This window comes from Tachyglossus aculeatus, chromosome X4 (genome assembly GCF_015852505.1).
Source record: "Tachyglossus aculeatus isolate mTacAcu1 chromosome X4, mTacAcu1.pri, whole genome shotgun sequence".
NCBI lineage: Eukaryota > Metazoa > Chordata > Mammalia > Monotremata > Tachyglossidae > Tachyglossus > Tachyglossus aculeatus.
The window spans coordinates 2,757,320-2,769,601 of NC_052098.1; the positions used below are offsets into that span (position 1 = coordinate 2,757,320).

The 12,282-nt window shown below is 45.8% G+C and overlaps 1 protein-coding gene across 7 annotated transcripts in view; it reads left to right on the forward strand.

The window, feature by feature from the left end:
* Positions 1-390: 390 nt before the first annotated feature.
* UBQLN1 (ubiquilin 1) overlaps positions 391-12,282 on the forward strand; it is a 35,810-nt gene continuing 23,918 nt past the window's right edge. For 3 of the 7 annotated variants that reach the window (XR_005456617.1, XM_038769852.1, XM_038769858.1), the window contains exon 1: positions 393-837. Coding sequence is in view for 6 of the 7 variants with exons in the window: in XM_038769852.1 (XP_038625780.1) it covers positions 667-837 (171 nt within the window). In the remaining variant the exon portion in view is untranslated. Of the gene's footprint in view, positions 838-12,282 lie in introns of all 7 variants that reach the window. The other 4 variants (XM_038769856.1, XM_038769857.1, XM_038769855.1 and 1 more) reach the window with 3 other exon arrangements.

A 12,282-nucleotide genomic window follows, 5' to 3' on the forward strand; every position in this document is an offset into this window, starting at 1 on the left:
CCTTCTCTTCCCCCCCCCCCCCCCCGCCCCTTCTAGTAACTTCCCCGGACGGCGACGTCATCTTCGTGCGCGGCGGCGACACCCTTGCTCTGGGGCACCGCGTTCCGCGGTTCAGTTAGGTCAACGTCCTTTCCGTCCCCCCCCCCCCCCCCGCAGCTTTTCCCCCCAACCCCTCTCTCTCTCCCTCTGGCCTTCCAGATTCGCCCGTATAAAGGTTGGGGGGCTGGGAGGAGGAAGAAGGGGGTGGGGGGGAATAAAGGATGAAATCGGGCCCCAAAGAAAACGGCGGGGGCCGGTGACTCGGCGACGCCGGAGGCGTTTCCCAGTCTGCCCTGCGCGGCGGGTGGGGCATGTGGCCGAGTGGAGGGGGCGGAGGATGAGGAAGCGGTGGTTGCGGGTGTTGCGCTGCGAGGGAAGGGGCGAGAGCAGACGCTGACAGTCACGGGGCTAGAGGCCGGTTGGGCCCGCGCCGAGCAGCCACCCCGCTTTCAACGGCTTTCTCTCCCTTTCCCCAACGGCGGCCTTTGTCGGGGGCGAGTCGGTCCTTGAGGAGGCTACCGCCCTCATTCACTCCCCTCCCTCCCTTCGTCCGCCCGTCTGTCCTTCCTCAGGCCCAGGAGCAGCGCCTGCGCCTCCTTCCCCGCCTGAGTCACCACCGCCACCGCCATGGCCGAGAGCGGCGAGAGCCCCGGCCCGGGCCCCCGGAGCCCCGCGGAGGACAACGCCGACCCTGCCCCCGCCTCTGCCGCCGATGACCCCAAGATTATCAAAGTCACGGTGAAGACCCCGAAGGAGAAGGAGGAGTTTGCGGTGCCGGAGACCAGCTCCGTCCAGCAGGTGGGAGGAGGCGGGAAGGCCCAGCGGCCCTGGCTTCCCTTTCCCCGGCCCCGCTCCCGGAGGTTGGGGAGGGGGTGTGTTGGTGGGGGGTTGCCTCGCCGCTCCTCGTCTCCCCACTCCCCCCCCCGCCCAAATCTTCACAAAGAAACCAAACAGAGCTGCCCAGGGGCCCAACGTCGCGAGGGAGGCCGTGGTGGGGGGTCGCCTTTGTAGCGGCGGCCGTTTCGCCTCGTGAAGAAAGTTGCATTGTTGGGGAGGTCTGGTGTTCGCTTGGCCGGGGTTAAGGTAGGCTTTGGGGGCCACGAGCACGTATGCCGTCCTGCCCTTACCTCCCAGTGCTGCCTCCCCACCTCCACAACCCCCCCCACCACACACACACACACACACACACACACACACACACACACAAAAAAAAAAAAAAAAGAGCTCTTATCAGTGACGTAGAGGTTACTCCCAGCCAGATCGCTCGAGTCGATGGGGAAAAGGTGAATGGATTTTTCATCCATCCAGTTAAGCCTTCTTTATTAAAAAAAAAAATGTATATGAGAAATATAACAGTATTATAGACCGATATGGTTGCCCTGGGGTGGGGCAAAATAATTTTTTTTAATGTTCTGGATTTTAGAGGGACTTTTGGGCTAGCAGCTCCTCCTGAAAGCAGAAATTCATAGGTGGGTTAATAATGTGATTACCTGTTACGTTCTTCTGAATCTGGGTGCGGAAATGTGGCTCATAGGAAATATCTGAGTTGAAGGATCACGAGCCCAAGGTTTTTTGGTTTCGGGCGCACGTTTTAGAATAGCTTAAAAAAAAAAAAAACCCGAACCCTAAGCTGTTCGACTAAAGGTATGTGAAAGAGATAATGTCCCACCTTTGCAACATACTATTTGTATTGCGTCATTTGGTGTAAGATTTCTTAAATGAGAATGATCAGAGTCTTGGCCCTTCTTTCTAAAGGCGCTGCTGTGGACCCTGATTGAGTGTCATGAGGTAACACTGATTCAGTATCATATTGGGTGCAAGGTACTTCCAGACGACTATAAGAATCTGGGTTGTGGGCTCGACCTCCCTCTGTCTGTCTGTCTCTCTCTCTCTCTCTCTGTCTCTCAGGAAGGGGGATTAATTTCCAATTCTAACCTTCATCAGGTTTGTTTAACCTCTGACTCTTTAACATAGCTATTTTAGAGTCTTAATCTTTTGGGCAGGAAAATCCATTTGTCAGTTTCTGACCTGTTTATAGCAAAACCGAGGATCTTTTTTATTCCATTTATTGGTGGATAGTGATATATTAAATCAAAAGTAGTAAAACAGATATTGAGCTTTGTAAAAAGTGTCTTTTACAGTGCTGTAAAGCAGTCATTCATAAAAATGCAGTACCCCCTTGGGAGCATTCATTTTTTTGTGATCTAGAATTCAGAGTTCCCCAAATTAATAGATTTAGGGTTGGGATTTTTGTTGTTTTTTTTTTTTTTAAGGCAATGACTTTGGTTTGAAAGAGAAAATATGTTAGGAGGCCTTAATTAATTGTGACATGTCACTAGCTGGTAGATTTGATTTGAGGAGTCTTTAATTCGCAGAGAAGAGGAAAAAATAATATAGCAGGGGAGAGGTAAATTTGTACTTCAGGTGATTATTCAATTAATGATTAACTTTTTAAAAAAAAGCCCATACTTTAGGAGCTTTGTTTACTTAAATGTATTTTTATTAGTGTAAACAGGAGATGTTCCTTTTCTCTTGGGGTACGTTTCTGCTGTTGACCAGATTTCCATCATGCACAGTAGTAATAGTAGTAGTAACAGTAATACTTAATGTCCACTAGTTGCTTGGGAAGTACAGAATAAAGAAGTGACACATGCCTACCCACAAGGAGGTTATGCTCTAATGGCAGTGGGGGTTGATGAAAATAGTATTCGTATTACTAACATTTGCTAAGAGCTGATGATGTACTTAGCACTGGAGTTATTACTTGATATTCAAAAGGCCCTACTGAGAGCTCATCTATTCCAGGAGGCCTTCCCAGACTGAGCCCCCTCTTTCCTCTCCCCCTCCTCCCCCTCTCCATCCCCCCCGCCTTACCTCCTTCCCTTCCCCACAGCACCTGTATATATGTTTGTACATATTTATTACTCTATTTTACTTGTACATACTTACTCTACTCATTTTATTTTGTTAATGTTTTGTTCTCTGTCTCCCCCTTCTAGACTGTGAGCCCACTGTTGGGTAGGGACCGTCTCTGTATGTTGCCAACTTGTACTTCCCAAGCGCTTAGTACAGTGCTCTGCACACAGTAAGCGTTCAATAAATACGATTGATGATTGAAGATGACCTCAATCCATATGAGGGAGGCTGGACTGATGTATCAAGGAGAATATTCCTTCAATTGTATTAACCCAGTGTTAAAAAAAAATCCAATCAACAAGAAAAAAACAGCAAGAATTCAGCCATTCAAAATACCAACAGTAACTCCACATCAGTGTAACTTCACAGCTCTAGACTGGCAGTCCTCAGAGACAAACTGCCTCAGCTTGGCCAGCCTTCTAAAGAGTGGGCAGGTAGTCTGCTCCCCTTGCTCCCTCCCCTCCTGTGGTGCCAGGCAGATGGGGGGTTGGGGTGGGGAGGGGGAACCAGACGCACCAGTCTTCAGGCTGGCAAACCCTGGAATTCTAATGGTGGAGGAACTCTGGGTTGCCTGGCAGTGGACTTTGCTCACTCTCTGTTTCTGTGGAGCCTGGCGTTCAACTTGCACGGTTAGGAGGTGGATTGGGCCCTGTTTCCCTGGGCAGATTTTTATTCATTGAATTCCAGTGATCTGGTACTCTCAAATTTGCACACTCCCAAATAACGGAAAAACTGGACCCAAAAAAGCGCCCCCCCCCGCCCCCCATAATTTTCAATTTTCTGAGCATATTTGATAACCTTCAGGGGTTAGATTCTGATGGCTAGGTAAATTCCCATTGTAGATTATGTTTTTGAGGCCTATTCCCCAAGTCTAAATTTGTCCAGCAAAATCTGCTTTATTTTGAACAAACTCCGATCCAATCTTGGGCAGATAGAGCAGTCAGAGGTTTCAAGATAACATGAAAAATCACCAGAAATCTCTGAACACTAATTCCTTGTTGATAACATAAGTTTTTCTTTGTGAGTGAACAGGTGTGTGTGATTAGAGCCCACAGCACTACAATCACAATTTTTCATGGGTTTTAATTAGACTATGTTCCCTTGAGTTTGTAGGTTTGTCAATTTTCTGATTTAGATTATGAACTCCCGAGAGGGCAGGCAGGGTACTGTGACCATTTAATTTGCTTTGTATAGTATCATGTACATCTTACGAAAGCCATACACTAGGCATAAAATTTAACCATTAGGTACATCTTTTAATATTAAAGTAGTGGAAGTTAACGGGTGTGAATGGCCCATTGCATTTACTAGGGGGGTGCCGAACAGTTGAAACAAGTTATTTTGTTCCACAATAGTTCGAAATGGTTAGTTTTGATGCAAACTTTTAAAATGGCTTCTCTTTGTGAGCGCCATTACAGGATCCTAAGGTGTATGAAGACTTTGGGAGAGTAATTTGTTACTAAACGATCCAGGGAATGCTCTACAGTATCTTACTAATGCCCTCTCTCCAAAGGTGCTTTGGTTGCGTTCAGTAGGATGACCAGATGCCAAATTGCCCCCTGCAGTCATGGGTTCTCTTTTCAAAGTACTGCGTTGTATTTTTATGGGAGTATATGTACTCCTTGGACATTAAGGAATGTTTTCTTTTGAATATGGGATTAGAAAACCGTTGCACACCTGCAGGTAACAGAAAAATTCCATGCTAATAATTCATGGGGTTTCAGTGCCAATCAATAGCTTTCAATAAAAAGTCATCGAGATCTAGGAATGGGAGTTTTTTTTTTTACAACAGAAGGCTGATTCTGAGCAAAAGTTTGTACTAGAAGGACAGTTACGATCTTGAATTGTTAGAATGCATTTACTGGGATGCATTAGCTTTTGGGTGTCTCTTTTTCATTTTAGCCTTCTTATACATTGGATAGCATCTCTGATTAAAATTATATAAGGATGCAATTCTTTGGCTATTAGGAATTTACCTTAGTTGTTGCAGGTGAGAATGTACTCTGGATTTTCCCAGTGAAAAGGCTCATTTAATATGGCGTTCTTATTCTGACCTTCCGAAATACGAGTCACACTTGCACCATGTACAACCTCTAGTCTCGGATTAGTAATGTGGATGCTTGATGCATCTTTAACCAGTGCCTGGGAGTGTTTATTTGAGTTTGCAGTTGGTCACCCTTTTGAGAGGGGAAGCCTTGAACTCTCCAACATGCCAGTTGGCAGTTCACGTGAGTGGAACCATGGTTGTTTCTTTAATCATATTTAGGAAACTCACGAGCTAACCCAGAGGGTAGGCCAGTGCAACAGTAGGCCAGTGCAACAGTCGCCCCATATCACCAGCACTGGACCGTGGGGCGCTGCAGTCAGTTGTGGACAGGGGTTGTCTCTCTTCGTTGCTGAATTGTACTTTCCAAGCACTTAGTACAGTGCTCTGCACACAGCGAGCACTCAATAAATACAATTGAATGAATGACTGGAGCCGAAGCTCTGTATGAGGTCTGCGAAACAAGGGGGCGAGAGCAAAAACAGCCTCAGCCGGCACAAACAAACGGCACAGCACGGCAAGATCAGCCTTTGTGTGGGCACAATGCAGCTGACCCGTGCCGCAGGTCCTGGGCTGGTCTTTGCGGTCACACATGCATATCTGTGGGTGAATTTCACCGTTGTGGTGTCTTCTAGGATGAAGGACAACTTCATCTAGATGTATATGGACCCGATTTGTTGTGAAATATTTAGAATTGTTACCAAATGCTGTCCCCAAAACAAGGAAATAAAATTCTGATTTCCCATGTGTGTGTTTACTTACCGCTGAGCTGTTCCCTGTACTTGATATTGTTGTGAAGTTAATTAAGTTTATTTGGTGACTTTAATGTTTTGAGGGTTTTGAGCACTAAGACTTGGGACATTGGCCACTTTTAAAATGCTGCCTGTGTGATTGCAAGGAAAAGTAGGAATTTTAAAACTAGCAACTTATTTGCTACTAGAGAAATCCTTTGAAGAAATTTACCTCAGTCCTGGTTACAAGATACAATAGTGGGGATTTTTGTTTTCTGTTTTGCTTGTTTGTGGCTAGCTGGCCCCATACTCACTGCCATTTTTCAATGCTGTGGTGGCAAAGGGTCCTTGGCAGGCGCCCCCCCCCCCCCAAAAAAAAAAATCTGTTGTTGCCCCAGCTCTCCCACATTGCTCTGCCTGGTGTTTTTTTTTTCAGTGGCTGGCTGGCTACCTCCACCCCTCCTGTAATCCCGGATGGCCGTTGGGCAGGTGTAATGAGGATTTTTAAACCCTCACCCCCCCCCAACACACACACACACACACACACACACACACACACACACACACACACACGTATACTGAGAATTGATTGTAATTCTATTCTTACCTGCCATCATTATTGAGCGCTTTCTGAGTGCAATCTATAGAACATGGTGGAAGTTTCCTTTCCACATTAAATTACCACCTTAGGTGGTGATTGTTGGGACGGAGAAAGTATCTCCAACATCGATCCAGTCTTCAGATTTCTGTTAAGACCGCTATATGGTAGCAGTGGTATTGGAATGGCTACTGAGTGCAATGCATATTAAGTTTGGGGAAAATAGAGCAGAATCACACTCAAGTCCAGTTCCCTGCCCATAGGGAGTTCACAATCAAATGGCTTGTGAGCTTGTGCCACCAGTCAACTGACAAAACGGGCTGGGGGTGTGACTCACTGATTGTGTGTCCGGGTTGTTTCACGGGCTAGAGACCTGCCTATCTCCTGCTGTCTACTCCATAAGGTTTCACCAGGAAGCTTGGGATTTGAGGGCAAGTGGTTTGGATTAACACACGAGGTAGATTGGACAAAGGTACGATTTTGTCCCATTACAAAATGAATTGCGTTTTATCATGGTGACAAAGTAGCTCTCTCTTTTGTGAACCTTTGGGTTTCTTTAGCTAAGTCCGAAAGCTGATTTTGGGGGGCATTTTGTTTTTGCATGAGTGGAAGGGGACCTGGGATGGTAGGGATTTTGGGAGGGAGTAGTGCCCCAGTTGTTCTTGACAGTGCCAACCATTCCAGTTTTTTTGTACTTGAGACCCCACAGGCACTCTTCAACCTGGGCAGACCAGTTGCTGCCTTGGCTTGGTGTTCGGTGCCTTTAGTGAGCTAAGAACCTTCCTAAATTGCAGAAAAATTTGGGGTGGTAGACTCCCAGACTGTGATGCAGTTGACTAAGCCAGACTTGCCAGTACTGGCGAGTGTACTGCAAGATGCCCTTAGCCCATGGACAGCTTCTTCTGTGGGGGCTAGGAGCTGGCTGGCCAGACCTGCCATTTCCCCACAGCTTGGAGGGGATAAGCAGGGGAAAATGGCTGCTAGTGTTGGTGGGAAGGGCGTGCTTTCCACTTTATTCTTCCAATTTAATGACTGGATTAAGCGGTAGCCTGAGTTCTAACGTCAACTTTGCCACTGAGCTCTTCACTGAGCGAGTAAGTTAACACTTTTACGATTGCATTATTTTCTTTAATATGGGGACATTTCCCAGAGGTTATGAAGAGCAACAGTAGGCAAAGTGCTTTTCATGATCTTTTAAAAGAACGGTATTATAAATAAATGAACCCTACTGTGAAATTTTTCTTGGGTGGCTGGTTGCCAGGCAACTGTCCAGGTAGCATGAGGAAGATCAGTCTGCATAGGCATACCTGGTTAGAGTAATGTGTTTGGAGAACTATAAAGCGAGAGCAACTTGGTTAATGAAAGGCTAGGAGGCTGTGGATAAAGAGGCATAGAAATCGAGTGGGAAGTGTGAAATGGAAGGGGGTAAGTCACTTTGTTTTTTTCAGGATGGAGGAGAATTACAGGTGCTCGAATGCAGCTGTGAGGGAACCAGAGGCCAAAGGAGAACAAGTGGGTGGAGATGTGGAAGAAAGTGGTGAAGTCATCAACTGTGGGGTGAGGGTGAAGGTGAGATCAGTGGTGGAGAGGGAGTGCTGAAGTGCAGAGGGGCAGCCCATGTCGGGTATTAGGGAGTGGGTGATGGGCATCAAACACCTGAGCCAGGGTCAAGTCGGGGCAGAGCTGGCCCAAGTGAGCATATGGACTACTGGTGTCATAACTTCTGGTGTCATGACTTCTAGACTGTGAGCCTGCTGTTGGGTAGGGACCGCCTCTATATGTTGCCAACTTGTACTTCCCAAGTGCTAAGTACAGTACTCTGCACACAGTAAACGCTCAATAAATACGATTGAATGAATAAATTCTTCAGAGATCAACAGCTCCAGGGCAGGGTAAAGAAGACAGGTTTGCTAAAAGGGCAAGAAGTGTAGCAGCAGCAGGTCATGGTTTTGAGCAGGTCAGTAGTATTCATTGTGCTAGTAGACCTGATCCCTGCCCTGAAGGAGCTGGGGAGAGTACAAAATTTCCTCCCTCAGAGTGTACAAATCAGTGGGTGAGACAGACGCTAAAATATATTACAGGTAGGGGAAGAAACTGAGTGTCAAGCTGTGAGTAATGTCAGAGAGGCACTGGAAGCCACTCCCACCGTGGAGCTCTTCTAACCCTCCAGGGGCCCTCTGGGTGGCACCAGGGCCTATTTTGGGGAGTGGGAGAGCGCCACAGATCGTTGCTTCATCCTATGGCCTTCTATCCTCTGAGATGCTAAGTTGAAGTGGAGGGAGGGAGAAGCAAACGAGTCAGTGGATGTATCAAAGTCTGGGCCCGTGACTTCCCCAGAGAAGCAATGAGTGACCCTGTATCTGGAGAGTAGGGCAGTTTTCGTCTTGAGAAAATGAGCGAGAGCAAATTTAGATGGAGAGCAGCCGAGGATGTGTATTGGGACACAAAATTCACCCAGGTCCTTCCTTTTGGGGAGGGATCAATTTAATGCTGACAGTGCATGACCTAACTGCCCGACTCACCAAGTTCACATTCTTATTTACTGTGGATAAGCTGGAGCTGGCCAGACGTAGTCCCAAGAAGCATGATGCTAGCTCTGGCTTAGTGGTGCTTCTCTGGGAATGAGTGGACCGCTGGGCCTGGAGGTACAGCTCTCCCAGCTTCAGTCCCCGCAGCTTCAGTCCCCAGCATATTTTCCTGGTATTAATCAGAGCAGATGGGGCTGGGAAAAGTGTACCTCTTAAAGGACGTACCAACATGGAATGTGGCCGACCAGCCAGAGCTGATGTGAGCTGATGATGGTGGGTGGCGGAAGGGAAGTGAGCAAAAAAATATTTCAGGTAAGTTGGTTTGCCTTAGAATCCTTATTTTATAGGAGCAGTGGTACTGCTGAACTGTAACCTTAATTTGTTTCCTAGCTTCTAATGTTTCTAGAGAATAGGTTTGAATATTTGAATGGTAGGCTATTTCAGAATAAAACAGAAGTTCAGTGATAGTAAAATTTCCTCTACCCAACCATGACGCATTTTTTTAAAGTGAAAACTAATTCCAGTTGTCTCAATTCTTTGGGCAGTCTAGAGAATGATAGCTATGAGATTATTAGGGCCGAAGGGACCATTTTACAGGAATTTGCCATTTAAATTGATATTTTGGACACATTTCTAAGAGGTGGCTGGAGAAATTTGTGTTTTCCAAAAGGGTGCTTCTTACACATTAAACTTGAGTATTTTAATTCTCATGAAGTGGTTCTGATAGTTTATTCTAAGGACAGTATGATGACTGGCATTAGTTTCCTGTGACATTGGTTTATTGGATTTCTTAGTGGTTTGCTGAATTGGTTTAGTTTTAACCATGACATTCATTAAGCACTTTTACTATATGCAGATTTTTGCACCTTTGAAGCATAGATAGTACTTCTTAGATGAAGATGATAAAAAGGCAGTTGTATTCTTCCTGATGGAGTGTTAAACAGGCAATGTTGTATTCTCCAGAGATCACATATTTGCCACACAAGCTAAGTTCTTTAGGAAAGGCCCATTCATCATCATGTTTTTCTCTGGCTAAATGCAGTTTAAACTAGATTTCTGGAAGCCAATCAACACTGAGAGCCTATTGCTGAGCAGACACAAAGAAACTCAGGTCTCCTCCCCCTGTTCGCCCCATAAAAGGCATGCAAACTCTAATGTTGTTAAATGACTACCTGCAATTTTAAGGTTGTGCTATTGAAGTGCATATTGAGGGTCAAGCTGGAGTAGATACAACAAGGTAATCAGGTCCCAGTCCTTGTTTCACAGGGGACTCCCAGTTTAATTAGGAGGGAGAACAGGCATTGAATCCCACCCATGGTCATACCTTAGGAAAGTGGGGAGCTGGGTTTAGATCTGACTCCCAGGCCTGGGCTCTTGCCGCTAGGCCACATGAAAAATAACTGGCCTTTGCTAATAAAGTGTACATTTGTAGCAGTAACAAGCAGATTTGGGGCGGGGGGGGAAATAATACCTGCTGAAACGAAGTCTGTGGGGCCTTGGATTTGGATGGACAGGGCCATATGGGAAAATCACGATTTGAATTGGAGGCCAAATCTCATGCTTCAACTTCTTGACCAAGCTCTGAAAGGAATCTCTCAATTCCTTTAAGCCTAAATTTGATCAAAGTAAGCCTTAGCATGGTTTCGTGTATGTGAATTTCTTTTAGTAACTCTGCATGTTTTATCAGTTATTAAATGGCTTAGTTTATTATAAAAACAGTATGCCATTCACAACATTAACCACAGAGGGTAAGACCCAGAGCAGACATAACTTATTTACACTAATTCCTGTGGGAAAGTTCAACTTAAGCTGTTTTAGCTACCTTTTTTTTTTTTGAGGCCTCTCTGCAGCCTCTGTGTTAACTTCCCTCCCTGTCATTTGACTGTAAATCTGTGGCCACTCCACCAGTGTCAGTTTCCCTCTCTTTGGACCACAGGGAAGTTCGGAAGGAGCCTGGTTTGGCGAGGGTGGCCTGGTGTGGGAGTTGGTGAGAAGAAGCCAGGGGTTTACTGCAGGCAAAAATCCATGGTTAGGAGTTTTTAATTCGTTGGTAGTGGCAAGTGAGAGCCACTGTTGGCTTCTCTCTGAAGGGATTTTAGGAATTGATTTCACTGATCAGTCATCTCTGACCTAATCAGTGATTTTTTTTCTCTTTTTTTTTTTTTTAAGGCTACTTTTCTCTGGTGTAGTGGTCTTGATGTGGTGGGAGTGTTTACCAAGGGCTCCTTCCACTTGGACATGGAATGAGATTCATGTGTGTGCTGAGCTACTTACAGTGGTGGCAAAAGTTTGAAAACCTGCCCTAGGGGATAGAGTGTGGGGGTGGTGCCCTGGCAGCCATTTCATCGCTTAATCTTCATCAAGGAAATGAGGATAATAGTTGAGCCTTGCCTCCTGACAGGGTTGTGGTAAAATGTCGATGGTCCCCTCAGCCCCAGGCTTCTTTCTCTGGCACTTGAGGACATGTGGCCAAGTGGTTGGTCTTGTTGGCCACCATCCTCATGGTGAGGGATGTGCCTTCTAATAATTCCCCCCCAACTCAAGCACCTGTAGACCTATGCCCCTTGAATTTTTTTGGGAAAAAAGAAAGACCAGTGTTTAGTGAGTCTTGTTCTCAGCTGCTTTATCACAGCTCTGTTGATTGCAGATTTCAGAAAATCCATTGTTTCTCTGTACCCGTTCGTTCCTCTGTACATCCATCCTCATTCTTCCTTCTGCCTTAGAACTCTCCTGGTAGCTGGCTGAATAAATAGATTGAACAGACATATATGTGAGTGCTAAGGAGAGCGGAAGTAAGTTCAGAGGTGCTAGTCTGTTTATGTAGAAAGCATTTAAAGTAGGAAGTTGTATAAGTCATGAGTTTATACAGGTGAATGAGCTCTGTTCAACAAACAAAGGAGAGGTTGGTCAGTGGGGCTTCCCTGAGCTAATCGGAGCCCAGAGCCACTCCATCCTATCTGGGACAATCTTCCTGGCCACCCCAAGCCCATGGCGAGTTTAGCGGCTCCTTAGGACTTGCAGATTCAGAGGCACTGCAGTTCCGCTGTGCTCCTGCTAACGTTCTCTTGTTGGATGAAAAACAGCAAATGGATTTTTAAGGTTTATTCTGAATCCTTTTTTAAAGGATTTAATCTCAGAGCCCCCCCCCCCAGATTGAACTTTTAAAGAATTACTGCATCTGTTTGAGAGGTAGTAGTACTTGGTGCTTTGTGCCAAACACTGTCCTAAACAAGTTATGGCAAGTTATGAATCTGTCTAATTCTGCTGTGGTTAACAAATGGGCTTAGAACATTTCTTTGAATTGCCTATCAGCAGTAGAATTGTTACACATATATATACATTTATATTTATATACATTTCTCTCTGGGAGATTTCCTTTCTCCCCAGTTTTTTGGGGTTTTTTTTTTTGAATAAAGCTGAAGTTTC